This window comes from Saccoglossus kowalevskii, chromosome 5, assembly GCF_978046115.1.
Source record: "Saccoglossus kowalevskii chromosome 5, keSacKowa6.1, whole genome shotgun sequence".
NCBI classification, from domain to species: Eukaryota; Metazoa; Hemichordata; class Enteropneusta; family Harrimaniidae; genus Saccoglossus; species Saccoglossus kowalevskii.
The window spans coordinates 34,889,667-34,917,416 of NC_140645.1; the positions used below are offsets into that span (position 1 = coordinate 34,889,667).

General features: G+C 37.5%; 2 protein-coding genes and 1 long non-coding RNA gene across 5 annotated transcripts; 1 reads left to right on the forward strand and 2 right to left on the reverse strand.

Annotated features, from left to right (window-relative positions):
- Window positions 1–1,472: 1,472 nt before the first annotated feature.
- Window positions 1,473–6,657, reverse strand: LOC146746091 (serine protease FAM111A-like). The gene is made up of 5 exons (XM_085498960.1): window positions 6,638–6,657; window positions 6,435–6,475; window positions 5,444–5,545; window positions 3,954–4,017; window positions 1,473–3,600 (listed from the first exon to the last, which is right to left on the reverse strand). Exons 1-5 carry the CDS (start codon window positions 6,655–6,657, stop codon window positions 1,977–1,979), a joined length of 1,851 nt encoding a protein of 616 aa, XP_085355086.1. The 3' UTR covers window positions 1,473–1,976.
- Window positions 6,658–6,758: 101 nt separating this feature from the next.
- Window positions 6,759–18,734, reverse strand: LOC146746092 (uncharacterized). Of its 3 annotated transcripts, none has more exons than XR_014929574.1 (4): window positions 18,612–18,734; window positions 7,795–7,916; window positions 7,040–7,118; window positions 6,759–6,899 (listed from the first exon to the last, which is right to left on the reverse strand). It is a non-coding gene; the product is annotated as an uncharacterized LOC146746092 (long non-coding RNA). The 3 variants fall into 3 exon arrangements; XR_014929573.1 differs by lacking the exon at window positions 18,612–18,734 and adding an exon at window positions 17,822–18,091; XR_014929575.1 differs by lacking the exon at window positions 18,612–18,734 and adding an exon at window positions 13,378–13,531.
- A 3,617-nt stretch (window positions 18,735–22,351) lies between these two features.
- On the forward strand, window positions 22,352–23,260 carry LOC144363611 (uncharacterized). Its single transcript, XM_078014241.2, has one exon. The coding sequence runs from the start codon at window positions 22,352–22,354 to the stop codon at window positions 23,258–23,260; it is 909 nt and encodes a 302-aa protein (XP_077870367.2).
- Window positions 23,261–27,750: the final 4,490 nt, after the last annotated feature.

A 27,750-nucleotide genomic window follows, 5' to 3' on the forward strand; every position in this document is an offset into this window, starting at 1 on the left:
TACAAAAAAACTAACGATTTATCACCACGCCATACAACGCGGGTCAGAAGACATAACATGTTATCACCAGAACAATGAATATGTATGGTGCTCATACAGTTGAGAATGTATACACTCTAGGTGAGAGATTTAGTGTGATTGCATCAGTTTTTAGCTTTGAAATTCATCACATTGTGTCTCAATGGAATGATACTATTTCTGCGCGATGGCCAAAACGGCAAGAAATAGAATATTTACGTGGTAACTGAGATGTTTTTCAAATGCAACTGGTACAATTTTGAAAGTGTGTTTCTTCTCAGATAATAAGATAATAACTGATCATCGGTGTTTCCTGGGGCATTTCACATACCACAAGACGTATTTTTATTGGACCACCAGGAATATCCGAATGTACATCCTTCGATCGATGAAAAGATTTAACCGACGTAACATGACTATACCACATCGTCGTGATCGACTGTGAAATTAAGGTGGTTTATGCCTGTTGTTTCAGGCATGTGTACCTACTTGGCACAGCGACAAATGTATGTATTTTGTGAAGTGAGATGAACGTTTAGATGAAAGAAACACTGCTTTGTTTTATTTGCACTGTTGTGTTGCAGTTACTTTCATTTTTCTACATGATTAATGACATGCAAAATCACGCGGTATAGTTTTATTTTCTAGCAAAACTGTGAACATTACCCCCAGATACAAAGATTCTCTTGTTTCATGCTACAAATAACTAATTAGAGAATAAAACTAGTGGATTTGATATTATTTCCATGTATTGATTATGTATGCTTCTGTTGTGAGTTGTTAACGTGTAGTAATCGTTTGATTGTCCCTACTTGCTTGGAAGCTCAACAATATCATGAATATTTACCCAAATCTATGCAAGAATTTAAATTTCATTAGTCATATTTTCCATTAAAATGACGAAAATAATTGTTTACTTTAATTCATAGTTTGTATCATTTAAAAAAATATTTACTGGGAAAATGGGGACGCGCACTGAGTGATGATGTTACGGTTTGGCCACGGCTGGACAATGCACGTGCGATTCGGCAGCCGTTCAAAACAATTCACTCACCTTGACTACAATTTACAGGCGCAATAGCATGTACGTTTCATGCAGCCAATCGCGAAAATAAAAATGGAAATCTTTTATTCAGCCAATTAAGACAAAGAATGTGAACGAAAGGTGGTCTAGTGGAATGAAAAATACAGCTTATGGCCAATTATAGGACGTGTATCATCCATTTCGTTTAATTGTGATTTCAACTTGCAGCCGCTAAGATAGATCAGGCAGCAATAACTACGCCCATCGGGTCATCAAATATTGCACATTTCCAAATTTCTAGTATGGTAACACAGCCACTCCATTCGAATGTACTAACACGTATTTGAATATCTTTCATAACAGGGAAACTTGAACTCGCAATACTCATTTTGAAGTAAGAACCCAAGTTGAAGAAACACAACAATATATATATATATATAATTACGTAAATATTTTTACTTTATGTAATACAACAATCTCAAAATTAAAACAAACAATTCATTCTTTTTACATCATGCACATTGAAAGTTTTGGAAGTGTACTCGAAAACCGGTGTCTATCTTGTATCGTGGTCAATATTTCAGTTAAATAAAAATAGACAAAACAATTAGTTTACTAACTTGCAGTTTAAACACTTCAGACACATTCTGCAATCACTAGAAATTTACTTTACATACGTGACTAACATATTCATTATTTCTAATTTAAATACATTGCAGGTAAACATTAATTAAAACACTCTAAATATACTATTGTAAGTAATTAGTAAAATGTTAACAAGGGAGTTCATGAATAAAGAAAACAAAACAATATCTACACAACACACTTATGCGAGCACGTTATTGTGGACATGCATTATACCCATGTGATGTCATATTTGCATTTTACATGATTCAGGTATGGTTTGTTGCTGGTAGTTTTATGGTTAGCAATGCTATAAACGTAATCTATTTTCAAATAAGTCTTTCCAAATACCGAGGATATTTTGTTGGTTAGCTAGAACTTTAGCATGTTTCATAATTTCGAATATAGAAACCCCTTGTTCAAAGACGTAGTGATTATCTGTTTCAGTGAATGGAAAGCCGCGGGTGTGAAGAGCAATAATAATCCCTTCGTTTGTGAAAACTGGGGACCCTGACGCGCCGTGAAACAAGCACGTTTCATAATTTATACGTCTAGTATCGGAAGAAACCATGATATCATCTAGTGAAAAGCTTTTCTGATAATACACAGGGAATTTATTAAGCGAGGTAATGTTGGTTGTACATCGAGCATCTAAAAGCATTGCTTGGCCCTGAGGATGGCCTAATATATTTATAGCCGAATGCTCACTGGGAATTTGACCTAGATTACCAGTTAACGATGCTGGAATTTGTTGGTCTTTATTATGGTCAGATATACCATTGGTGTCTTGCACATCAATTTCCATATCTTCGTCAATGTCTAATTCTAAAATTGCATAGTCAAGGTCCTCGATTTCACTGAAGAAAGGCATATTGAATTTCATTCCTTCGTATCGCAATGTATATTTTGTTAAGCTGTGTTGTGTACTAACAAAATTAAAACTAATAGTTACATCATTTGGTCTAAATGGATTTGCCCTCATTGCGTCGTATATCAATCTAACTACGTGGTAATTAGTTATGATGTACTTAGAGCCCAATCTGAAAACAGTGGAATTCATACTATGAGGCCACTTTATAATACCTACTGATTTCTGTAGATGATTCAAGATATTTAAAGGAATGGCTGTGAAAGTTGAACTAAATAAATTTGACAACCGATTCCTTACATTATTTGCAGTTGCCTTGGGTTTAGTCTGTTGCAATACCTTACGAACTTCTTTAGCGGTGTCTTCAATTTCACCAAGTTTCGACAAAATGAAATTAGCGTCTACAGATCGATCGATTTGCTGTGGTCTCCCGTGAGACACTGAAGCGATTCTACTAGAGCCGCCTTGTTTTGCCCCCAACCAAATGACAGAAAATATTTTACCAATATAGCTTGAAGCCTGTTGGTCTAAGCTAACATTATTTTCCCCAGCTGAAGTTTCTCTAAGTTCACAATTTCTAATTTTCTCTGTAAAACGTCCGTCGCGTGTTAAGGCATCAGACAGAGTATCGTCCTGAATGACCATGACACCTACAAGTTGGTTTTTGTAATGACAATGATTTAAAAATGTAACCATTCGGTTCGGTTTATGTTTGTCGACATAACTAACATAAAATATACCGAGATAGCTATCCCCTTGTTCGAGCTGTCTTCTGTACTCCGTTACTTTGGGTTGAACCTTTTTTTCAATGACGACTAAATTCTCCCCTGCTACTAACTTCGCAGGCATGCCAAAGTTAGGAATATACCTATCTATGTTGCGTTGTTCACTAACGTTCACTTCCGGAAACAAATTGTTGATGATTGATTTGTATTTGTATTGATCGAGAAAATGCTTAGTTACATCAAGAATAGTATGGTGTTCGTCAAATTCCAATTTGTGTTTTTTTAGTTCCTTGCCCATTTTCATGTGAAACGTTAATGTATTTTTCTTTGTCGTTATTGTTCTGCAATGAAAGATATATTATAATTAACATTTATTTATCATATGCAAATTATTAAAAATTAGGCAAACGATTGAAGCGTACAATTGAAGATCACGCCTTAACTAGATATTTTAATACGCACGTCCTAAAATTGGTGTTCCCTAGGTTAATAAGGCAAACTAGTTCAAAGCGACATATTTTTAGTTGCATAACCATCTTCATTTATTAACATGTTATTTATCACTAACTAAATGATGCGAACAAATGTACGGGCCAGCAAGCATATACCCCAACATTTTTAAGACTATTCAGACATGGAAGTTTGACACATTATGAAAATTGAAGATATTTTCGCTTATCATTTATGTTAATACCTTTTCAGGTCCAAGTCCACTTTAGATGCACTTCCTGTAGCAGGTGCCTCTTCATGGCGACCACCTGGAATAACAGATGGAGATTTATGTATATTCTAAACTACATCCTATAGATTATGTGGAACATATTCACAATGCAAACACATATCAAACCTATTAATATTCTTGCACTCGGTTTTAAAGGTTGTTGGCAAAGGTTGTGGTTTCATATTAAGCTCAGTGTCGACAGATGAACACAACTTCCAGTAATAGATCCTACACCAGCGTAGCTTACAACACTGCGCGCGATCTAACTTTGTTGTCTTGGGGAATTCTCTGATTGCTTGTCTCAGTGCGGGGAATTATTTAAATAATGTCCTGCCCGCGGGGCAATATCTACATAATGGCCGCTCGCCATCTAGATACAAAGTCAACAATCATGTCAATTTAAGAGACTATGCAATCCATAATCAATATATGTTTATAGAAAATACCAAATTGGAAAATTATGATACAAAACGCAACGATCCTGCTTGCGTTCGAAGTCGCAAAGTTTCATAGGGCATTCTACTTTGATCGATCAGAAATTCGGTATCAGTCGTCGGTTTTCAAATCTTGTCACGTTCATAAATACACATAAATTGATTATCCAGAGTAACGTATTAGTAGTTCACTTGCGACATCTTTAATATGCAAAGCTTATGTTAAAAATGATTAAAACAATCAGAGATTAACTCATGCATTATGCTGTATAGAAATTTAGCCCATGTTTTGTAAGCTAAAACGTCTCAGACATACTTTTGGTGTATGTGACCTTGAATGCACATCAAGACAAAATAATTGGTTAACCAGTGAAAATATAACCAAGTGAAGTAGCGTTAGAAAATTAAAGAGAACATGATTAACTTTACTCAGTGGATTACTTATATTCCACATCTAAAACGTAGTACTGAACAGCGATAAACCAGACAGCATGTATACACTGAGTTGTATGTTGTGTGTGACTGCTTATTTACTAAAATCACATAATCAAAGAGTACATAGCATATCAATTGCGTATACGTCTGACAATAGATTGGACTTCCATATGCAATTAATAGAAAGCTGTTTGGGACTCCAGATGATTCAACAAAGAATCCACAAAACGCGCAGTTGAGAGAAGCATAATATTTATTCAAACTAAGGCATTTCCGAAAGTTACATTCGTTTTTTAATTCATAATGAATCTTCAGTATTATGTTTTGTGTAGTTAGTGTGTAGTAAGCATAGATTTTTATTAAACTAGTGCCTATATTTATCATGTATGTCTGATCTATTTAACATAATATTGGATGATACGCGTGGTAATATAGGAATGAATCTTTTGGAAATGCTTTAGTTTGAATGTGAGTATGTACATTTCTCTATGGTTCTTTATTAAACCATTGGGCCCCAACGATTTTCTATAGCAATTGAGTCTCCTTGAATGACGGTTTGACTAACAGCATGTGGTTATAGTTAACACTACTTACTGACAAGGGAAGTCTGTCTTCTTGGACTGCTAGTATGCATGTCAATGCGGCATTCAGCTTCCTCTTCAGACGCACTTCTCTGTGTCTTTTTCTGGTGATCCCCTGGTATAACAGAGAGAACATATGCGTGATGACAAAATGGAACACGTGCTAGCATTTTCGTAGGGACAAAGAAACTAAATTACAAATTTCACGATCATTTTGGCTAACAAATATAAGCAGTTGCCATTGCAGTTCAAGTTTGAAATTGTCAGTTACATAAAAATGGTACCAGCATCAAATTACTAGGTTGTGTGATTTTCACGAACAATGCATAATGATTCAACAACAATTCCAGCAAATATGAAATAAAACATTGCATGCTAAGGTACTAGTCGCTGAGGAAAGACAATGCTTGAACACAATCTGTCAATGTATGTCCGAAAAATAGTAAAACTAACTTGTCCATTAGTCAGTCATTTTTATTACAATCACAAAGCAAACTTGCGTGCATCAAAACATTTGTATGATATGATATAAAATCGATCAATGCAGACAGAAAATTGACCAAAAATGATTTCTGATTGCCGATTCATGTTCCGATGTGAATTCCAATTTGTATTCTGTAAACTAAACTTCAGATTGAACCGGCAATGAGAAATAAGCAAACAGCCCCACATTCCCAAAGGATATCTAAGGAATGGCTAAAATACATATAAAACGCAGAATGTCAATCAGACGACCATTTTTAAACAGATTGCAAAAAATGGCGTGCATCAGAAACGCACTATGACTGCTTCCAATACCAAGTTTAATGAAATAGGTCAGAGCATGCCTGAAAACAGAGACATGTTCAATTGACGATGTTTTTGTTTTAAATCTGTAAAGGGCCAACACAAGGAATAAACTATCATTGAAATGACACGCAGATGGACGACACATTGAGTCTAAATCACAAATCCCTGTTTCTGACAGTTATTAATAAAAGACCGATGTACTTCAAAATACTTACTGTCAGCGGACGTCTGTGTCGTAGGAACGTGACCACCATTTCTGAAAATGAATTGTTGTTTGTTATTTTTGATGAAATAGAAATGTGAAAAAAGCTATTATAAACGATCATGAATTATAAAAAAACAACTCAGACGGACCTGGCATTATTATTAATATAATATCTATAATATCCATAATACATCGTTTGCAAAGTATTCTCACCTATTCTGTGTGCAGTCCATGTTGAAACACGGTAGAATATACATGGAATAAAAAAGTGCAAATGAATTACTATAACCACATTCTTACATTCTTATCTTTATGATCTTTGTTTTTATGAAATGAATAATGGACCAATCACGGTATCCAGAATAAATACCAACACATTAGTGAAATTGTCAACACATGTTCATCCACAAATTATGTTTTTGGCATACCTGTGTTGCTGTGTCCGTGTGTCTGTGCGGACCGTGTCTACGTTGATCTAAAAAAACGAATAAAAAAATATCAAAATGTATTATATATCTTCAAGCTGAATTGTCGTTTTTCCGGATTTAATTCGTTCAATATTTAATATTTAACTCTATAACATCGACAGACAATAATAAATAATAATGCACCTACACGAAGTGCTGCTCTCCGATCTACCAGGACTCGTAGTTTTAGCATCGGTTCCGCTTCTTGCGGTCTTGTTGGAATTATTCTTAAAAAAAAAAAAACGTCAGTGATTTAAAAACTGCTGATCGACATTCGTGTCACACATCTTCCATTTTTGATGTTATTACAAATACCAAAGTGTCATATATCTCAGTTCTCAAGACGCGGGGCCACAATAATGGAATGATTTGATTTTGAGCTTGATTTCCTGTTTTTACAGTTCAATTTCGAAATCCCTGTCTTTCAGAGAGGTATATGGCGCTGAGATATCTTTACTTCCTCAAAATTGACTGTCATCAAAAGTATATAGCACATTAGAAGCGTGGAAAACCCAGCGTTTTTCGATGTGTTGACGCGACTACTCCACTACGATACTATGACTTTTGTTTGTTTCGTTTTACATTCGATTACACGCATAACGCAGTGAAGGAAAATGCTTCCACAATGAGTTACTGTTAAGTCTAGAATCTAGCATACAACTACCCTCAAAGTTGAGGTACTTTTCAAACAAGGCATGATGACTCCTTCGGCAAACCATGTTTCATTATATTTCGTGGCCCCGGGAGTTGTCTTTTGTTACACTTTCATTTTTCACTCATTTTTGTAAGAAATAACCTCAGAAAACTAATAATAGTTGTCTGAGAAATAACAAATATTTCAGATTGGGCGAAGTTTTGGGGTTTTAATACAAAAATGAAGTTTGCTTGGAAATATGATCTGACCTTGACTCCTGAAATTTCTTCCACACAAGTAGCATTTTCAGCACGACAAGACGGTTTTAACCATTTAGTCAAACTGCCACTTCGTAGTTTTCCTGTTTGCTTCCTTTTCTGTTTTGGCATATCTAAGAATAATCATAAATATCATAGTTTGAAACGATCCATAATGATATTAACAGGTTCAGGTAGTTACATCATTAGAAATCCACATACACCTTCTAAAGTTAGTATTAGGCCCTCATATACAGGTTGGGAGGTTGTATGCCCTTTTTAAAGAAGCCATATATCGAAATAAGTATGTGTCATATGACAGGTATTACCGGTTGATAAGTGTCGTTTTGAATAAATCAAGAGTTGAAGCTAGGTATTGTAAGCTCACTACGGGCAAGGACATACATAGATGGAAACTTTAGTAATTTATTTCCACAAAAATAAATAATTGATATAAATGTATAATAACGTTATATCAATGACATGAACACATTGTTGATTGTTATTAGATGATACCAGGTTTGGACTTATACAAGCCACGTCTAAATGGCACCGCTATTTGTGGGTTGTAGTTTTTGAATTGTACTCCAGGATGAAAAGCAGATAATTACATTAAATCAGTATATTTTCAAAATTAGATTTAATTCCATTTATGCTTCCTTCAAGCTGTCAGTCGTTGTATTTCAAATGAAAAAAATTCTAGTCCCCGGCCTATTCATTTTATTCATGAAGCTCATGAACCGCGAACTTGAAGGTTATTATTGTTTCCTAAATTTTGATAATGATTGTGTTGTTTTCATCTCTTTTCTACGGGTAAAATATCCTGATATGAATGAGTAGCAATAACCCCGGTCGGAGTCGAGTTATCACGGAATATTAACTGTGAATCGAGTAACATCTCTCGGTATACCGGCCTTTCAATGGGGTTCGATAATAATATACACATTTTCGGTCTTCGAATAAAATATCAACATTGTCAACATATATGCCTGCTGATTCCGTGAAACCTTCTCGCATGCCCTGGATTGCCAAGATTTGATGATGCGTGTTTAATACTTCATTGTTTAAAAAAATAGTTGATATCTAAAGTCAATATATATATTGTTATATAATGTAGTGCATTACGATAGTGTCAGCTAAACATCACGTGATAGCGTTGTCTTTACATTGGTAAATCTGCAAAATAACAATCAAATCTCTTGTTCAACATTGTCATAATAACACAGGATTCATCTTCCTTGCTGTTGCAGTGCTTAAGATATAACAGTTATGCATATTAATGAGGTTAGAATTCCCCAACCCATGGGCACCCAGACACAGGATCTAGCCATGTGCCATTCAGTTGGCAAAATGTACCTCAAGATTAGAATGCACAAACAAGTTTATTATTTTTTTTTCATATAAGGCTATGACCAGACATGTCATATACATAATTATTTAGTTGATCTGTCGATGCACCTTTGAGAAACAAATGCCTAAACTTTTTTTTCAGTTTTTTCTATAATCCAAGATGGCAGCCAAACCACGTGACTGATCGAAACTACATTATTTTTCTCAGTTAATTTGTTGAAGCACCAATGAGAAAGAAATGCGCAAACGTTTGGTAATTTTTGTTAATAATACAAAATAGCGGCCAAACCACGTGACCAATCAACGTTTTTGGCTCAAACTTGAAAGAGCTATGCATGTAGATGGATTATGCAAAATTTCAAAGGATTTAGCCTCGTTTTCGAAAAAAAATAGCTGCAAAAGTTACGTGACCTATAATGTTCTTTTATATCATTAAGGATAGGCATCGGCTACATGTGCAACACAACAAAAATTAAGACTTCTGGACTGCCACAAAGTGGTCAAAATGGCCGCTTCCGTACACTAAATTCAAGAATGCGAACAAATTAATGGACCAATCAAATTCTGTTTTCCAAACTAAATTGATATAATAGGTTAGACGAAGCTATATACTAAGTTTCATATCGACTGGCCGTGTCAGCATTTTTTTTAAATTGTCAACAGTTTTCTTTGACGATATTTATTGCACTTATGAGGCACTACTATATACAGTAAAAAAAATGAAAGCCCTAGACCCTCAGATGGGGTGATTGCCCCCTACCTCTGGTCGAATTTTGACCCTCAATAGCGTTGTATAAATGATAGGTTGTGCTTGTCTTACTTTGTTTCAGTGACACGATGACCATTATGTTGTGACATATTGATTTAGATTTCTTACAATATTCTTATATCAGAAACAAGCTTCGTCTCATGTATCTAATAAAACTCACGTTGAGGGGGATGTTGACTTTTTTGACAAAACGGCTACGTCATGGTGAGTAAGTTCGTTTAAGGTGACACGTTGAATACGAAGCATGTAATAATTGTCGTTTACATGACAGCATTTTATCTGAGCCCAACGGCTCGAGCCGGTGCGAACCGTCAAAAATGACGGTGTATATGCGTTCGGCTAGAGCCAAGTTTGGCCCTAATATACCTTTGGGTTGAGCTCTGATAGGATGCCAAAACTATCTCGTCCCACCAATGACTACATGATTCTGCATTGATTTTCCTCTCGCTCTGATATGCATCGTGCCATGTAAATAAACAGTTACACAACCACGACACCAAAATCGTTTTAAGCCATGTTATTTAAGGGATGCTCCGTTCGTCTCTGAACAAAGTGTAAACGCATAGAAGATAATCTCTTGTTAACCAGTGGGGGGGGGGGGCAGTAGTTTAGCACATATAGAATTCTGTTGTGTAAACGGAGTAAATACCATTTAGTACGCGACGGCCAGGGCCTAAGTGTGTCCATAGATTACCCAGGTACAGCGTGACGGCGCTGTTCAACAATTTTAGTAGTCTGGGTGTGTGTTCACAGATTACACAGGTACAGCGTTTTCACAAGTTCGTTAATATTTTAAGACGTTTTGACCAATATTCATAATCACTCGCTATAATTCAGAAAGAGTGGGACACGCATTGATTACAGATCCCAACTCACATACAGGAGGAGCGTTATTCAGTAGCCAATTTGAATATACACACGTTGATAGATAGAATTACTATAACGTATATCAGCATTGTTAAATCAGCCATCTGCTGTAATCACAGAGCCACTGAAAATTAGGGTTGACATTCACCCACTATCACTGCATAAGACATCCAGAAATACAGATGGAAACGCCACTTTCTCTCCGATTTCCTGTTCTCTGAGTTTCTCTACTCATAAACTATTTGCATGCAAGAATTACACTCTAGCTGGACTTCGTTTTAAGCAGCAATGCGACTCTTCCCAGCAGAGCTCTTCCGAAACCTATGTGGACACTGTGGAGAATATCTGTTGACTTATTCAGATATACAAGCTCAACTGGTATTTCTACTTGGTGTAATTCCACACTTGAGCCAATCCCATAGGTTGAAATGTGCGCCATCTGATAAAGACTGCGTACTTTTTGACAGGTATTTATGACTTCTAAAATGGACTGTATGGACTAAAACAGAACTCTGCCTATGTTTTGTTATGACGTATAAACATTGTTTGGAATTGCCTATAGTGTGTTATCCCGACCTCCAGTTCGGAATGTAGTAGACTTTCGTTTGTCAAAACAGAAAAAGCTGGTTAAAAAAATAACACTGATTAATGACGAATAATGTTTTACTTGTAATTATAGCCATTGCAACACTCTATCCAAAAAGTGTGATAACACAGAGTTTAACATTAATTACGTCACGTTTCTGCTAAATGAACAAATTCCATTGTGTTGCTATTTTTTATACTGCCACTAGAAAACGAAAACAGTTAGCCAACATATTTTTTATGTAAAATAGGTGGTTTTTGAATTGTTTAGTTATTTTACAAAGGAGTGGAGAAAAAATCTGTTATAAATTAGAGTACTGTGTTTTCAAGGGCCAACTAGTCATGAAATATAATTAATGGCCATTGTATCAGGTTGTGCTGTCTCTCCAACTGGGTCGGACTGGAATTATGCAAATGCTGAAATTGATTTGACCAATTGTAGTGTGGAATTCCTGACAAAACCACCCAGAGGACTGCATCACGTGATGTGTATTTCCCTCCGCATTTTCGATTACGCTGATACTAACCTGTATGAAATGCTACCAAAGATAAAATAACTCGAGCTTTTGTGAAATCCAGTGCGTGTATCTATTGCTATATGACTGGTTCGATGTGCTTACTATAATGTTATACCGTGGTCGTGACATCACGATTTATATCTATCAGGTATTGTTAACAAAACTCAAATTTAAAAATCGTACCCGATAAAGTGGAAACTGAAGTTGACCTTCCGGTGGTTGTCGCATCAGACTTATGACCGGTAGACCCAAGTTCAAATCCTACCTTAGACTGAACATCAAAGGGTCGACCCCTACCCTGAGTGAGTGTACCACAGACTCAATGGGCAGGCTTAATCCACTGGCCGAGATTCATTCACTAACAAATGCGAGTTTGGGGGAACCTTGGTTAAGGTCCGCAGGTGCTTGTGTTCGACCAAGCATGGGTGACGCCAGGTAGCGCATTAACAAATTGCCATTTGATGCCATGTAGTCCCAAACATGAATATGACATCTGTGACAGCACTTGAAATTTGTACATACAAAACAAAGTCAGGAGAAACAACAGTGACATCCAATGTCTGGAACTGTGGCCTGGCACAAAAAACTATTTAAAAACAAGTTAACCTATTTTTACGTAGAATTTCTGACAAGGACATTGCGTCACGAGGTGAGTATTTGTCATCGCGTTCGTTGATTTATCGATATGTGAGTACACTGTGGTGCGATTACCGTGGTCTTTTGTTATACCGTGTACCGTGACCCTTAGTTCGTGACGTCATAAGTTATGTCTGTCAGGTGTTGTTTACACAATTATAGTGGAAACTGAGTTGATCAATCTTTCGTGAAATGTCTGACGAGGCAACTGCATCACGTGGTTTGTATTTTCCGCCGCGTTCATTTATTTATACGCAGAGCGACAAATGTGAATTAAAACACGAGGTATTAACACACAATAATGTACATGCACATAACTCGGAATATCAGTAAACAACTCGGCTATGTGTACTGTCGCATGGATACATTTTATACAAGTTTATATGTCGTGGGATTATTGGTTTGTTTTAGGCGCCGAATTCGTCACGCAGCGGTCGAAATGTTGTGTAAATAAAAAAATTTTATCATTTCATAGCAATTGTAGAACACAGCGTGTTTTCAAGAAAAAATAATGTGCATTTTACCAGGTTGTACTGTATATTCAAATAGGTCGGACTGGAATTATGCAAACGCAGAAATTAATTTGATCAACCTTTTCGTGGAGTTACTGACAAAGCTACCCAGAACACCGAGTCACGTGATGTGTAATTCCCGCCACATGCATAAATGTAACTCAGTGATGCACAGATATAAACTTAGCACGAGTTATAAACATACCACATTTCAGAATACCTGTTCTGTATCACTTAACGATACGGGATTGTACTCTATTCCTCTGGAGAACAATTTCCTGTCAAACAAATGCAATTGCTAGGACAGGGAGGGATTCGATCACATTCATTAAACATTTTCTATGACACTGATACTAACCTTAACGAAACAAGTAGTTTTGCCTGTAGAGGCCAACAACGAATATGAGTAAACCTGACGAAAAAATGACTCAAAGTTTTGTGAAATCCAGTGCGCGTAGCTCTTGCTGTATCATGACTGACAGGTTGGATGCGATAACCATGCTCTGTTGTTATACCGTGACCCATAGGTCGTGACATCATGATTTGTATCTATCAGGGGTTGTATACAAAATTGAATTTGAAAATCGTAACCGATAAACTGGAAACTGATTTGACCAATTTTTTCGTAGTATTTCTGACAAAGTCCATTAATTTTTCGGTATTTGAGCAAAATTAATTTGAACGACTATAAACAGTAATAGAATATCTCGTTGAATTGTTACTAAACTGGCGCGAGCTGGAAACATTGAATCATTAGATCACGTGATATGGAATTTCCCGCCTTTAACAACAGCATTAATTACGGTAATTTCACCGACCAAAATGTGACAAGTACGAACATCTACATTTGAATGTAATCAACTAGCAAGTGTACTCGTAATAAAATTAAGTTGAACTTATTATATTTGCCCTTGATTGTTTTTTATTCATGTACTGCCAATGAAGGGCCATTATCTAACCCATCTAGTTGTTTTTATTAATTTTTAGGTCAACGATTAGGAAATAATGCACTAAATTTATATGTAATCTCGGTTCATATGTCTGGGTTTATTCGAATGTAAATATGTTTTGATAATTTTTTCCTTGAAATTTCTGAACAATGCCGTCCCGGCCTCTGAACTACTGCATCATGTGATACGTTTTTTCCTGCTGCGCTCTTACACAGATAACATATGAACGGAAACTCAAGTTATGAACACACTATATTTAAAGATGTACAATACACTACTTTTACAAAAAGTTACCACTAACCTCAATAAAACGTATATGGCTGCCTCTGTTCAATTGTAGATGCAATGATGAACGTTTGAATGAAGTAGAACCAAAGATAAAAATAAAACGCGTAGCTGTTGCTGTATGACTGGTTGGATGTCATTACTGTGCTCTATTGTAATACCGTGATCCCTAGATTATGACGTCACGACTTATGTCTATCGGGGATTATTTACAAAACTCTCAAAAGTAACGCGCGAAAATTTGAAATTCTTAACCTGCTAATAATAGTTTGTCATTTGGCGGGAAAATCGACATTGTGACCAGCTTGAAATCCAGGTAAGTTGGCCTGAGAATCATGCGTGTCTGCACGTGCTACGTCAATTGGTGTTTTCACAGAGAAACAGAAATATATTTCAACACCAGTTATAAACGCACGATATTCATGCGTGCACATAACTCAGAATACCTCTTCTGTGTCATTCAACTCTGTGTGAAAGCATAATTCCCTGTCCTACCAATATAATTGCGAAATGAATTTGAGGTGATTCACTTGCATAATCTGAATTTGGCTAAGACTCCTCATGAATTGCACACAATCTAAAATTATAGGAATTAGTGAGAGAATTATGCAGATCATAACAAGTGGTAATGCAACTTTAATGTTCAGAATGTAAACATGATATCGCACGGTATTGTAGAAGGACCATCACACAACTGGCCCGTTAACGGACTACATATTAATCCAGGTACATCGGTATGTGAATCTCGGTTGAGCGAATATAAACAAAAACGAAAAGATTCGTGGAATTTACAACCACTAAACTGACGCGATCTGAAATCAATGGACCACTAAATCACGTGATATGGAATTTCCCATCTTGTATGAAAACATCAAGTTTGACAATGTCACCGACCTGAATGTCTCCTATGCTCTTCTATGTTTATATTTACGGTCTCAGCCTGAAACTCAATAAAATGTCGACTGTTGTTTATCTCAGAAACTTGTTAATAGCCTCAGCTATGCTGATGGCGTCTGTGTTTGCGCCCTCTATCAAAGGCTTACATAATTAGTCTACACCTGTGAAAATCATGCTAAGGAGCATACTAGTACCATTTTATACAACACTAACAAATTCAAATGTTGCATTTTCTTAGTCGCCACCAGCAATTGCCCTCCCTTGTTAGATAAGGAAATGAACCCCGTCGAACAGTTCACCTATCTTTGACACAAATTTACCCTTGACTAGCAGGACAATGCAGATGTTGATTACATAATACGAGAGACATTTTCATCCCTAAATTTTCAAATTACAGTTATCAGATTGAGCGTATTTTGTTTAAACATTCCTGTAAAATATACATTGCTCACAGTTGTGATATATTTTATATATATAGACTTAACTTAACGCCTTCACTTTCTGCTATAACAATGTATTTAGTAAATGGCTATAGTTTTGATGTGTGTTTCTAACAGAATTAGCACTTAATTTTGTTTGCATAGATAAATTATATCTCTAAGTTTACTGAACGTGTGCGAACACTTTAGTAGATTATCTGTGTAACAGTGACCTTGTTTGGCCATCTAATTTGTGGCAACACTGGAGAAAAAAATATTTATTTTACCATTGTCATTCATTTTACAAGTGCATTTTGTCTGAAATAAATAATAATAGTAACGAATTACAAAGAGCTCCATGTCAATGTAACTAACAATGGACATCATTATACAGAATTTAAACTGATAGATTTTATAATGTCAATATCCTGATTTATCTACAATCAAATTAGGGGCTATACACTGCAGGCGAACGTATTTGGTAAGACCTCTCTGGGTAAAATTTGCATATTTGGCGACGATGAGACAACCGAGCATTAGCTCATTAAAACATGCTTTCATATATACTACAAAATACACTACAAAATCTTTTGTTACGTCACTTTGCTATGCGTAAATTTTCAACTTTACTACCAATATAAGCGTTGACGAAGAGCCGTGTTTTTTTAATATTATAATTCTGAAAACATATTTTGATTTTTTCTGATATTGCGTTATAAAATTATTTCCATGTGAATATTTAGTTATATTTGACATTCTAATTTATTTTGAAGGGTCAGGATTTACCCGTCGTGCGCGTTCTAAAATTCGTATTCAAATTCCAGGGCTAGAACGCACTCTGTAGAGCATACGCATAGATGGACGAGGCGCATGACCACATTCTAGTATGTTTCAACGAACTAGCGGTACTACCGACCATACACCCCCCCCCCATTTAGTGATTGAGGCGGACGCGTCTATGGCGTCATGAACCTGAACAAAACAAGTAGTTTTGCTTGTAGTGACCGACAACGAACATTATAATTAGGTTGAACAAACTGTCATCAGTTATAGAGATAAACTCAAATGATACCAAACCATATATAAGGCCACCGTGAAGTCAATGTTATTCTCGTTTATTTTGAAAAGGTTACCAAGCGTTACCTAACTTTCAGTTATCTTGAGATGTTTTATTACTTTGGAATTGATTGCAAATTACTCAATACAACTAATATACGCACAGTTTCTCAATTACAATGATATTTACATGTCGACTGGACTGCTTGCAATTACAATCTAAGTACATTACGAATACCACGGGACCCTTTCCTATAATAGAACGGGAGTGATTTCATCCGAGGTCGTCATCGTCAGTCCGTCGTCTTGGTTAGTCGTTGTTGTCCAACGACATGCACCTCCAGGTGTAGTCGTGAGGCTGTCACGTAGCAACTACCGTATGTCTACTGTATCTACCGATTGAAACCTTCACAATAAATGGCGTTGATCTACAACTATATTGTGTGCCCTGAATGTTTTCACAATAAATGACGTTGATCTACAACTATATTGTGTGCCCTGAATGTTTTCTTCTACGAGAGCGCAAACAAGAAAACGCTTACAACTTTGTGACACAACTCTAAAATAACTCAAGCTTTTGTAATATCCATGCGTGTAGCTGTTGTTGTATCATGACAGACTGGTTGGATGTGATTACCGTGCTCTGTTGTTATACCGTGACCCACAGGTCGTGACATCATGAGTTATGTCTATCGGGGGTTGTTTACAAAACTCTCTCAAATAAAACGCGCAAATTTTTCGTGGATTTTCTGTTCTGACTAGGCCACTGCATCACATGGTTTGTATTTTCCTACGCGTTAATTTATTTACACGCAGAGCGATGCACAAATATGAATTGGTATTATTTGATTGAATTGGAAATATTGGTTTGTTTGCGCCGAATTTGTCGCGTTACTTCTAATAAGGTGGTATCACTATCACGAATTGCCTAACAAATATGCGCATATTCTTTGTAGATAAACATTTTGTTTTCAAACATTAACCACTGAACATTGTCGGACTAAAATCACGTGATGCATATCTATCGCCGCATGCATAGATGTATAACCAGTGATACACATTAATACACTTAGCATGAGTTATAAATATACGATATTTCAGAATACCTGTTCTGTGTCACTTAACAAATGCGATTGCTGGGACGGGAGGGATTCGATCACATTCATTAAACATTCTCTATGACGCTGATACTAACCTTATTGAGGGGGTACCAAAGCAAATACCTCGAGGTTTTGTGAAATGTAGTGCGCGTAACTCTGTTGTTATACCGTGGTCGTGACATCATGATTTACATCTATAAGGGGTTGTTTACAAAACTCAAATTTGAAAATCGTAACCGATAAAGTGGAAACTTTTTCGTGGAATTTCTGACAAGGTCATTGCATCATGGAGTGAGTATTTTTCACTGCGTCAATTGATTTATCGGTATGTGAGCACACTGTAGTAGAACGTCTATAAATAGTAACATAATATTTCGTTGAATTGTTACTAAACTGACGCGAGCGGGAAACTTTGAATCATTAGATCACGTGATATGGAATTTCCCGCCTTTAACAGCAGCATTAATTACGGTAATGTCACCGACCTAAATGTGACAAGTACGAACATCTACATTTGAATGTAACCAACTAGCGTGGTACTCGCAATAAAAATAAGTTAATACTGCCAAGGAAGTTCCATATCTACGTCTAGTTATTTTTATTAGTTTTAAAGTCAACGATTAGCAAATAATGCATCCTACGTCATATTTAATCTCGGTTCATATGTCTGGGTTTTATCGAATGTTAATATATGTTGGTCAATTTTTCCTTAAATTTCAATGCCGTCCTGCCACTAAACTACTGCATTATATATGTGATACGTTTTTTCTCCCACTGCGTTCACACCGTGACAGAGATAAACACCTATAAACTGAAACTCGTGTTATGAACACACTATATTTATAGATGTACAATACACTACTTTTACAAAAAGTTACCACTAACCTCAATAGAACGTATATGGCTGCCTCTATTCAATTGTAGGTGAAACGATGAACGTTTGAATGAAGTAGAACCAAAGATAAAAATAAAACGTGTAGCTGTTGCTGTGTGACTGGTTGGATGTGATTACTGTGCTCTATTGTAATATCGTGAACCTTATGTTTTGACGTCACGACTTATGTCTATCGAGGAGTATTTACAAAACTCTCAAGTAACGCGCGCAAATTTGAAAGTCTTAACCTGCTAATAATAGTTTGTCATTTGGCGGGAAAATCAAAATTGTGACCAGCTTGAAATCCAGGTAAGTTGGCCTGGGAATCATGCGTGTCTGCACGTGCTACGTCAATTGGTGTTTTCACAGAGAAACAGAAATATATTTCAACACCAGTTATAAACGCACGATATTCATGCGTGCACACAACTCAGAATACCTCTTCTGTGTCATTCAACTCTGTGTGAAAGCATAATTCCCTGTCCCACCAATACAATTGATAAATGAACTAGAGATGATTCACTTGCATAATCTAAATTTGGCTAAGACTCTTCATGAATTGCACACAATCTAATATTATAGGAATTAGTGGAAAATTATACAGATCATAAAAAGTGGTAATGCAACTTTAATGTTCAAAATGTAAACATGATATCGCACTGACAGTATTGTGGATGGAATATTGCACAACTGGCCCGTGAACGTACAGACTACATATTAACCCAGGTACATCGGTATGTGTGCACACCGCGGTTGGGCGAATATAAACAAAAACGAAAAGATTCGTAGAATTCACAGCCACTGCACTGAACCGATCTAAACACAATGACCATTAGATCACGTGATATGGAATTTCCAACATTATAAGAAAACATAAATTTTGACAATGTCACCGACATGAATGTCTCCTATGCTCTTCTATGTTTATATGGACGATCTGAGCCTGAAACTGAATAAAATATCGACTGTTGTTTATTTTGGTAGAAACGTGTTAACAACCTCAGCTATGTGTTTGCGCCCTCTATCAAAGACATACATATAGTAGTCTGCACCTGTGGTAATTATGCTAAGGAGCATGACATTTTAATACTACTAACAAATTCAAATGTATGCGTTTTCTTAGTCGCCACCAGAAATTGCCCTCCAGTCTAGTTGTTATATAAGAAAATGGACCTTGTAGAACAGTTCACCTATGTTTGACACAAATTGATTCCTGACCTGCAGGGCAATGCAGATGTTGATTACAAGGTACATTTGCATACCAAGTTTTATTATTACAGTTATCAGATTAAGCGTTTAAAATTGCTTTCAAACATACAAACAGTTGTGATATATTTCTAAAAGTCCTCATTTAATCCCCCACTGTCTGCTATAACAATGTATTTAAAAATGACTTGGCTATATTTTTGACTGAGTACCAGCTCTATGTTTGTTTCTAATAGAATTAGCACTTTATTTTGTTTGCTTAGATAAACTAAGTATACTGAACGTGAGCAAACACATTAGTAGAATCTCTGTGTAACTTTGTGTGGCCATCTAATTTGTTGCAACACTGAGCGACCCCCTAGCATACCGCCAAGTAACTGCTAACTTCAGCTCTATTGCTGCGATGTCAATATTGTAAAGAAGTTTCCTACAGCATCTGTTTTTATACAGTGTTTGATAAACGTTATAGAAGGGATCAAGGCGTAAAAACTAGATAAGGCACCTCTAAGAAGACGACAGAATCATCCGGTAAGCTTCCAAAAGACCTAAAAGACCCACAGGCATCCAAAATGACGTCATCTGTACTGTACAACGTGGTGAGTTGGCCTCTGTTACTGGGGATTTCGTTCAGAGCACACCAAATACAGGGATGAACCATTGTATTTTGTAAGCAGTTCAAAATTGTTAATTATTCATTTGCATACTTTTCATTTGCATAAGCTTCGTTCGTTTGTTTCATTTCTCCACTGCGCATGATTATTGTAGTCCATTTGCTTCGTTGTGTTTACATGCACTGTTTACATCGCACGCTGTTCGTGCCCAGCCATTTCTGTTATGGTTATTTTCATTTTACTTTCTCGCTATGCCAAGATATAAGCGTCGCTCAACATGCTCTGGCTGCCAGCTCGATGTGGAAGCTAACACCTGGGGCAAGCACGGAAAATTCTGCACCGGTCCACCGCCGGAGGAAGAGAATTGCTGTTCGCCGAACATCTCATCACTTCCGTCCCTAAGTTGTCTCCTTCCACCTCAAAGCACCGAACACGCGGAACCACATGGATATTTTGACGAGTTTTCAGATGGGGATGAAGTCGACCAAGTTAGCTATTTTGCAGCGCCGGAAACAATCCTTGTTGGCGAGAATCGCGAAGCAAAAATTACAGGCAGAAATCTCTCAGCTAGAAATGAAATTCAAAAGTTGTTCCCTGAACGCACATCCACCAACCACAGGCCTATCACCCACGCGCCAACAGGGCACATCGCCTTCTGTTCACCAAATCTCTGACATTTCACTAGCGGAACTGCGCAAAATGACAAATCTCCGATCGCAGGTTGATCACGAATTGTCACCATACTTTGACACCATTGGAGCGAACAAAGGACACGAGGCTAAGAACAAAGGCCCAGCCGGTGAGTACATTATTCGCGACAGTCTCGTTAATTCCCCCCGGGCGTCACGCTGGGAAAAAGTTGCCTGGTTTGAAATCTCCAGAACAGTTTGTTCCATCATTTTTTTCTTCACATGAACTAAAATACGACGACTTATCACTCAAACAATTTCAACAGGGCTACACGCTCTTACTGTAGGACCCATCCATGCCCAAAGCAGAACAAAAGGGCCAATTTGTTTGTTAAAATACCATTGTACAAATGGCCCATTGTCTGGAGCTGTCACGCGGCAGTGGCTCGTTTAATCGATGATAACAGATGTACATGGGACAGCGATTACTCAGACGTGAAAGAACTGTTTTTTTGATTTCTCAGCCAACAAGTTGAAATCAGTCACCCAGAAACGGACGGCAACAGAAATACCTCCAGCCTGGACGGTTTGCCTGTATTAGTGTATACAGCTTTCAATGAGAAAGGTTCTTGCTCATTTGATCCATGCAAATTTAAACACATTTGCAACCATTGCTATGTTACCTGCAATCGTTTTAATAATCACATCGAAAAAGACTGCAAACAGAAGTCAGGCACGTCCATGTCACCTCTGCACCGCGATAAACCAATCTCCTCGTGACTCCACGTGCAGCCCTCTGACTCCACGTGCAGCCCTCAGACACCACATCAACAACTTGTGACCTCCCTGTTAGATCAACGCCTATACACGTATCTCTGGACGATAGTGTTATCTCGCTCGATTCGGTTAGCAACAACATCACCGGGTCTGACCCAACACTTTCAGTCATCACAAGCGTGTCAGGGGGCTCCACACCTACGCCACCAGCAGCTACATCACCGTTGTCATTTACGGACACAGCATTACCCAAGCTCAGCACCACAGTCTTCATCGATAATAACAAGTTATGTTTGAATATCTCACTCTCTCCGGTCAGTCAACAACCACACTGACATCAAGCATGATCAAAGCACCAACATCGCAGGCGGTCCTCAGCGACATCAACTTCGTGGACGTGGACAGTTTTTGGAATCGGAGCTATCTCTCGACACATCCGTTGGACCGTTCGACACTCCACCATTGTCTCGTCCGCTCATTACCTCACCATTAATAACTGTGGCTAAGAAGGGCTAATCTTCCTGTCGCATGGTCGTGGACATAAGTTTTCCAGAAGGCTACTCGGTCAAAGATGGCATCCCAGGAAACAGTTACATTGGGGATGATTACAAGCTCAGATATCCTACGGTTGACTCCATGTTAGATCGCATCCATACACTTGGTTCCGGTTGCCTCCTTTACAAACGGGACCTCAGCAGGGCATACCGACAACTTTGCGTGGATCCGGGAGACTACCACCTTCTTGGAAAGGGAAACTTTGACGTTTCCCCACCTTTTGGCTTACGCACAGCGGCCTTAATGTGTCAACGGTCAACCAATGCAGTGAGTCACATCCTACGCAACCAAGGGCACGAGGTGATCAATTATATCGACGATTTTGACGGAGCCGAGTCACCAATCAATGCTACTGCGGCTTTTGAGAGTCTAGGAAATCCACTAAACGAGCTCGGCCTTCAAGAATCTGTGGCTAAAGCATGTGCTCCTGCTACTAGTATGACTTTTCTCGGTTCTGAATTTGACACAGTCAACATGACCATTGCCGTACCCATCGCCAAACTCACTCAAATTCATGAGGAGCTATCCAACTGGGACAATCGCTCACCTTGTTTCCACACAGAATTACAAAGTCTCATTGGTCTCTTGTCCTATGTCTCAAATTGTGTTCTCCTTGGTCGCTTGTTTATTTCCTGCATGCTGTCCACGCTTCGCACATTCACTGCTAATCATTTCCACACCCGTATCGGAGCAGAGTTTTGCAAAGACCTCTTATGGTGGAAGACGTTTTTACAGGACTATAATGGCGTTTCTATCATGCACACCCAACCTTGGTCCCCGTCAGAAACTGTCGTGTGTACAGACGCATGTCTTTCAGGCTGTGGCGGCGTCAATGGTTGCATTGATCAACTCTCATCGTACCCATTCAGATTTCGAACTTAGCTGTTTGCGGGAGATCGCATACTTCCAAGCACATTTCGAATTCAATCTCTAGGCTGTACACATCCCCGATCGGAGCAATGTCGCGGACGCGCCAAGCCGTTCACATTTATCTGGCATTCACAAGTCTCGTGTGAAAGAGTTACAGTCAAACTTTGGCATCTCAGAAGTCGTTTTACCTCAGAAACGTACCAGTTTATTCATCCTTGGTAACTTGTAGCATTTTCTTTTTCGCTTCTGCAGGTATTCAAGCAGTGCTCGCCGCTCTGGACCATCAGGTGTCCCGCTCACTACACTCAGCTTTTGCTTCCGATTCAATGCACAACATTACAACTCAATGGCGTGCATTCTTCCTTTTCTGCCGTTTTATCACATCCAGCCAGTTCCGGCCACAACACGAACGATTATTCACTACCTACAGTTCCTCGCCAGCTCGTTTTCAAGCACAGCATCTATCTGCACACTACCCCAACGGTGTTCGGTTGCTGCATCTTTTCGTCACCGAGACCCCACCTTTACTCGACTGCTCCTGCTCCTTGTTCTCCGGGGAATACAGCGTATAAAAGCACACCGGCCTCACTGCAAGTTGCCTATCACACCGGATATCCTTCTTCAAATTCATCGTCTCTTGGACTTTACACACCCGCTGCACGTTACGCTGTGGTCTGCTTTCCTCATCGCATTTTTTTTGTTCCTGTGTAAGTCCAACCTGGTGCCCCCTTCAGATACAGCTTTTGACGCCCGCATTCATCTCTCGCGGGGCAGCGTCGAATACACGAATTGACGGCTTTCATTTTTGGCCTTTTAGTGCTGTATTTCGCTGTATGCCAGAAATGTAATTTTAGATTCAACGGAATAAAACTAATTTTTTTATTTTCTTTTGCCGCCAATTCGCTTGAGTCGGATTTGTTTTTTGCCATTGAATAATTAAGCACTTCCTAGTAATTTAAATAATATGTCACAAGACGAAAAGTTGAACTTTATCATAGGAAAATTATGTGACAAAAGTCACGAATTTGGAAAGGAATATTGAGTTCTACGTATCATAACGGGAACAACCCATTAAGAAAATGTACCCCACTCCCTCAGAACATTAGTCTTACTTAATTAGTTATAAAGATTGTTATCCTATGCCACATAACAATGTGTAAACAAATGTGTACTGACTGGAACTACTTTTAGACATCGATTGACCTGCCATTTTAGAAAATCACGTGGAGTGCGCGTTTGTGTTACTATATCACGATCGTACAGAAATCATGCACATTTTTCTTGATCATTAAAAATAAGTCTTAGAACAATATAAACGGAAAGAGTACAAGTATTTTACTTTTTCTCAGTTACAGGAGTTTTCTGGCGCACCATATCAGGCGGAAGAGACACATCATAACGTTTCAACCACCCTGGGAAAGTCACTTCCGTGTTACTGTCTGCGTGGCTTTGTCGTACTTTGGCGACTGCACATCGATTTGCTCCATCAACTGCCTCGATGATGTCTCCCCGTTGATATGTGAAAGTGGCCACACTGATACAATTATGGGAAAAATTAACAAATCATGTTCGACGAAATGCCGTAACTGAAAATTCAACTGGACACCAGTTGTTTTTATAAGATGCATATCCCTATGTGTAAGAGCGAAGTGAAGAGGTCGTTCCAGATTGAATACTCATGTTAATATATGACGATAAAGACAACACCACAGACCTCTAAACTAAATAAAATTTTCAGGTATGTTTATTTTCATAATTATAGAGTATATAAAGAACACATCGTGAAAAACAAAAAATAGTTCCACGCGTAAGAAAGTATTTATGAGTACTTCATCTCAGGCATTGCCTTCTAATCTAGCTTATGTAACTTTTTACGACCCATGTCCAAAAAAAGTAAACAAACTCCACATGACGTTGATATTTTATCGCACCCGCGTAACTGCCTCAGCAACTCGGGTTTTTGTGGCTAGCCGCAATGATCTCGGAACGTGCTGTAATTTTTGTTACAAGCAGGCATCTATGCTAATTCACGTCTTTAGTTAAGTTAAAAATCATTTGTTGCACCCCCCAAAAAAAAACATTTTTGGGTAAAAATTTAAAAATAGTCCAATCCTATTAAGATGCATATCGATTTACTCGTATTGACGAGTAGAGTTCAGAAATATATATTTTGACCTATTGTTGACCTTGCGTTACGTCACAATGACCGAAAATGTGAAAGGGTCAATGCACTTTTCGTGAAGGGTCAAATTCATAAAATCTATTATAATGGTCTAATTTTGACAATTGTGGTGTCTAATTATACGTTTTCTTGCATGAAAAACCCAATAAGACAACTTTCATAGACCATTATGTCAGTTTTAGTTATGATAATACAAATATGTCAGATAAGATGGGTTCTGGGTATGTCATCATAATTATTCATACATATTAACTGGCCTAGATTACATCGAGAACCTTTATTGTAAATAAAAATTACTTAATATTGTAGTATATTTTGGTGAATATGAAGGAAACACAATAATAATAACAATTGTAATGATTTTCAGAAAGATATTTTGCCAAACACAGTTGATGTGTTTAATTGAAATATACCCATCTTTATCTCTTGCAGCTATTTAAATGGCAGATATATATCATTTTGACCTGAAACCTGGCCATGTTTAGTTGCAATGTAATTCACAACTGTTTGTGGTGAAAAAGGCTCATTTTGAGTTTATGACTTATATTTAATGTATTTACGCTGTTACCTCCGTTTACCAATGCATGCATGTTATGCCCACATAAGGCCAAAAGATCAATAAATGACTTTCCTAGATCCGCTGACAACTACAAACTAGCATTTGAACAGATGAACAACAGTACGAGAATCTATTAGTTCCAGCATTGTTATCAAAACTTCCAGTTGTTGTTTTTTTACAATAAATCAAATTTTAAATCAAAATTGTACACTAGAATCTCTCAACAAAACCATACATTGATTGAGTGTCGGACATGATGTCCATATTTTCAACTCGGCCGCTACCTTTAATACTTGGACAAATTATCACCCAAGCAACGCGGGTGAATTCTCGTTTCACAGTTCAACACATGGTAAACTCCGCTACCCGAACCGGTTCGAAAAAAATACACATACATGTACCACTAGTCATAGATTGAATTCACTGACTCCAACTCACCGAAATGCTGAATCGCCAAATGAATCACCCATCGATCGACCAACTCGAGATTTATTCTACGAGCTTGTGTATATTGCAAAGGACTACATTAACATAGATGAACTGTCAAACTATACTGTCCCTCAAAGACCGCCTGGACTATGTGAAGCATAACAAACTGTGTTTAGGTCACCAGAAAGTCACCAGATGTCATTCGAAGTACACTTGTAAACGATGCAAGGGTAAACATAACACATGCTTGTACTTGGACACTAGATTTAACTACATCTGATTCTAAACGCGCGTCTATAGTGAGTATATAGTCAGGATGAATTTATCAAAAATATTGAATGTGACCATGACTCTGGGTAGAATATACCAACCTATATAAATGAATGCATATACCCCTCACGTTGATAAAAAATGATGTTGACATCCGGGAATTTTCTTTTTTGGGCTGCCATCTTGGATTTCAAAATGGACGCCATAATAACATATTGAAAGTTGTAAAATGTCATATCTTGGAAACTATAATAGATAGAAAGGTGTTTTTGGTGCCAAATTGTATTGTTTTGGTGCCCACAGATTGAATGGTATCATAAAAATCAACATAAAAGCAAAATTAAGCTGTTTTACAATAAATTTCAAACTATTTATTGAATACATTAAGTAGATATTACTCAAAACAACATGATCAAGATTTTGAGTACACTTTTTCTAGATTCAAATTAGATGTATGCATAAAGTAATAGTGTTTTAATTGATATAATAAATGTAAATACCCAATAATGTATATTTCGGAAGTATATTTTCATTCCTTGTTTTTATTTTTATTTGTCATCACTACCAATAACTGATGCAAAACAACATGCAAAACAACATAATGCATAATAAGCTATGGGAAGTGTAAAATTTCAGCACATAATGAAACAACAACTAATCTACATTAAACTACATTGATGCAATTCATCGTGTCTTGATATGTCATTGCTTATGTCATTCGACTCATATAACAGCTTTTATCAGTTATCATCCTTGTATGGATTTTGACACCAGCCTTTATCAGCTACAATGGAATTTGTACATGTGCATGCAGCAGTACAGCAAAAACCAGACTTAGTGCATCGACACTGTCTACCTCTACATTGCAGCCCTGATTGTGTACACCCACATCTCGTCACTTGAAGATAATCTCTTCAAATGCCAACTTGCTTCATCATTATTGGAATTAACCTTCCACTTTCCATCTTCCAACCACTTATTTCTGGACTTGGTAGATTAGGTTGTGTAACCAATGCATTATGCCATACAAATGCTTGAAAGTTAGCTCGATGGATGTGCATC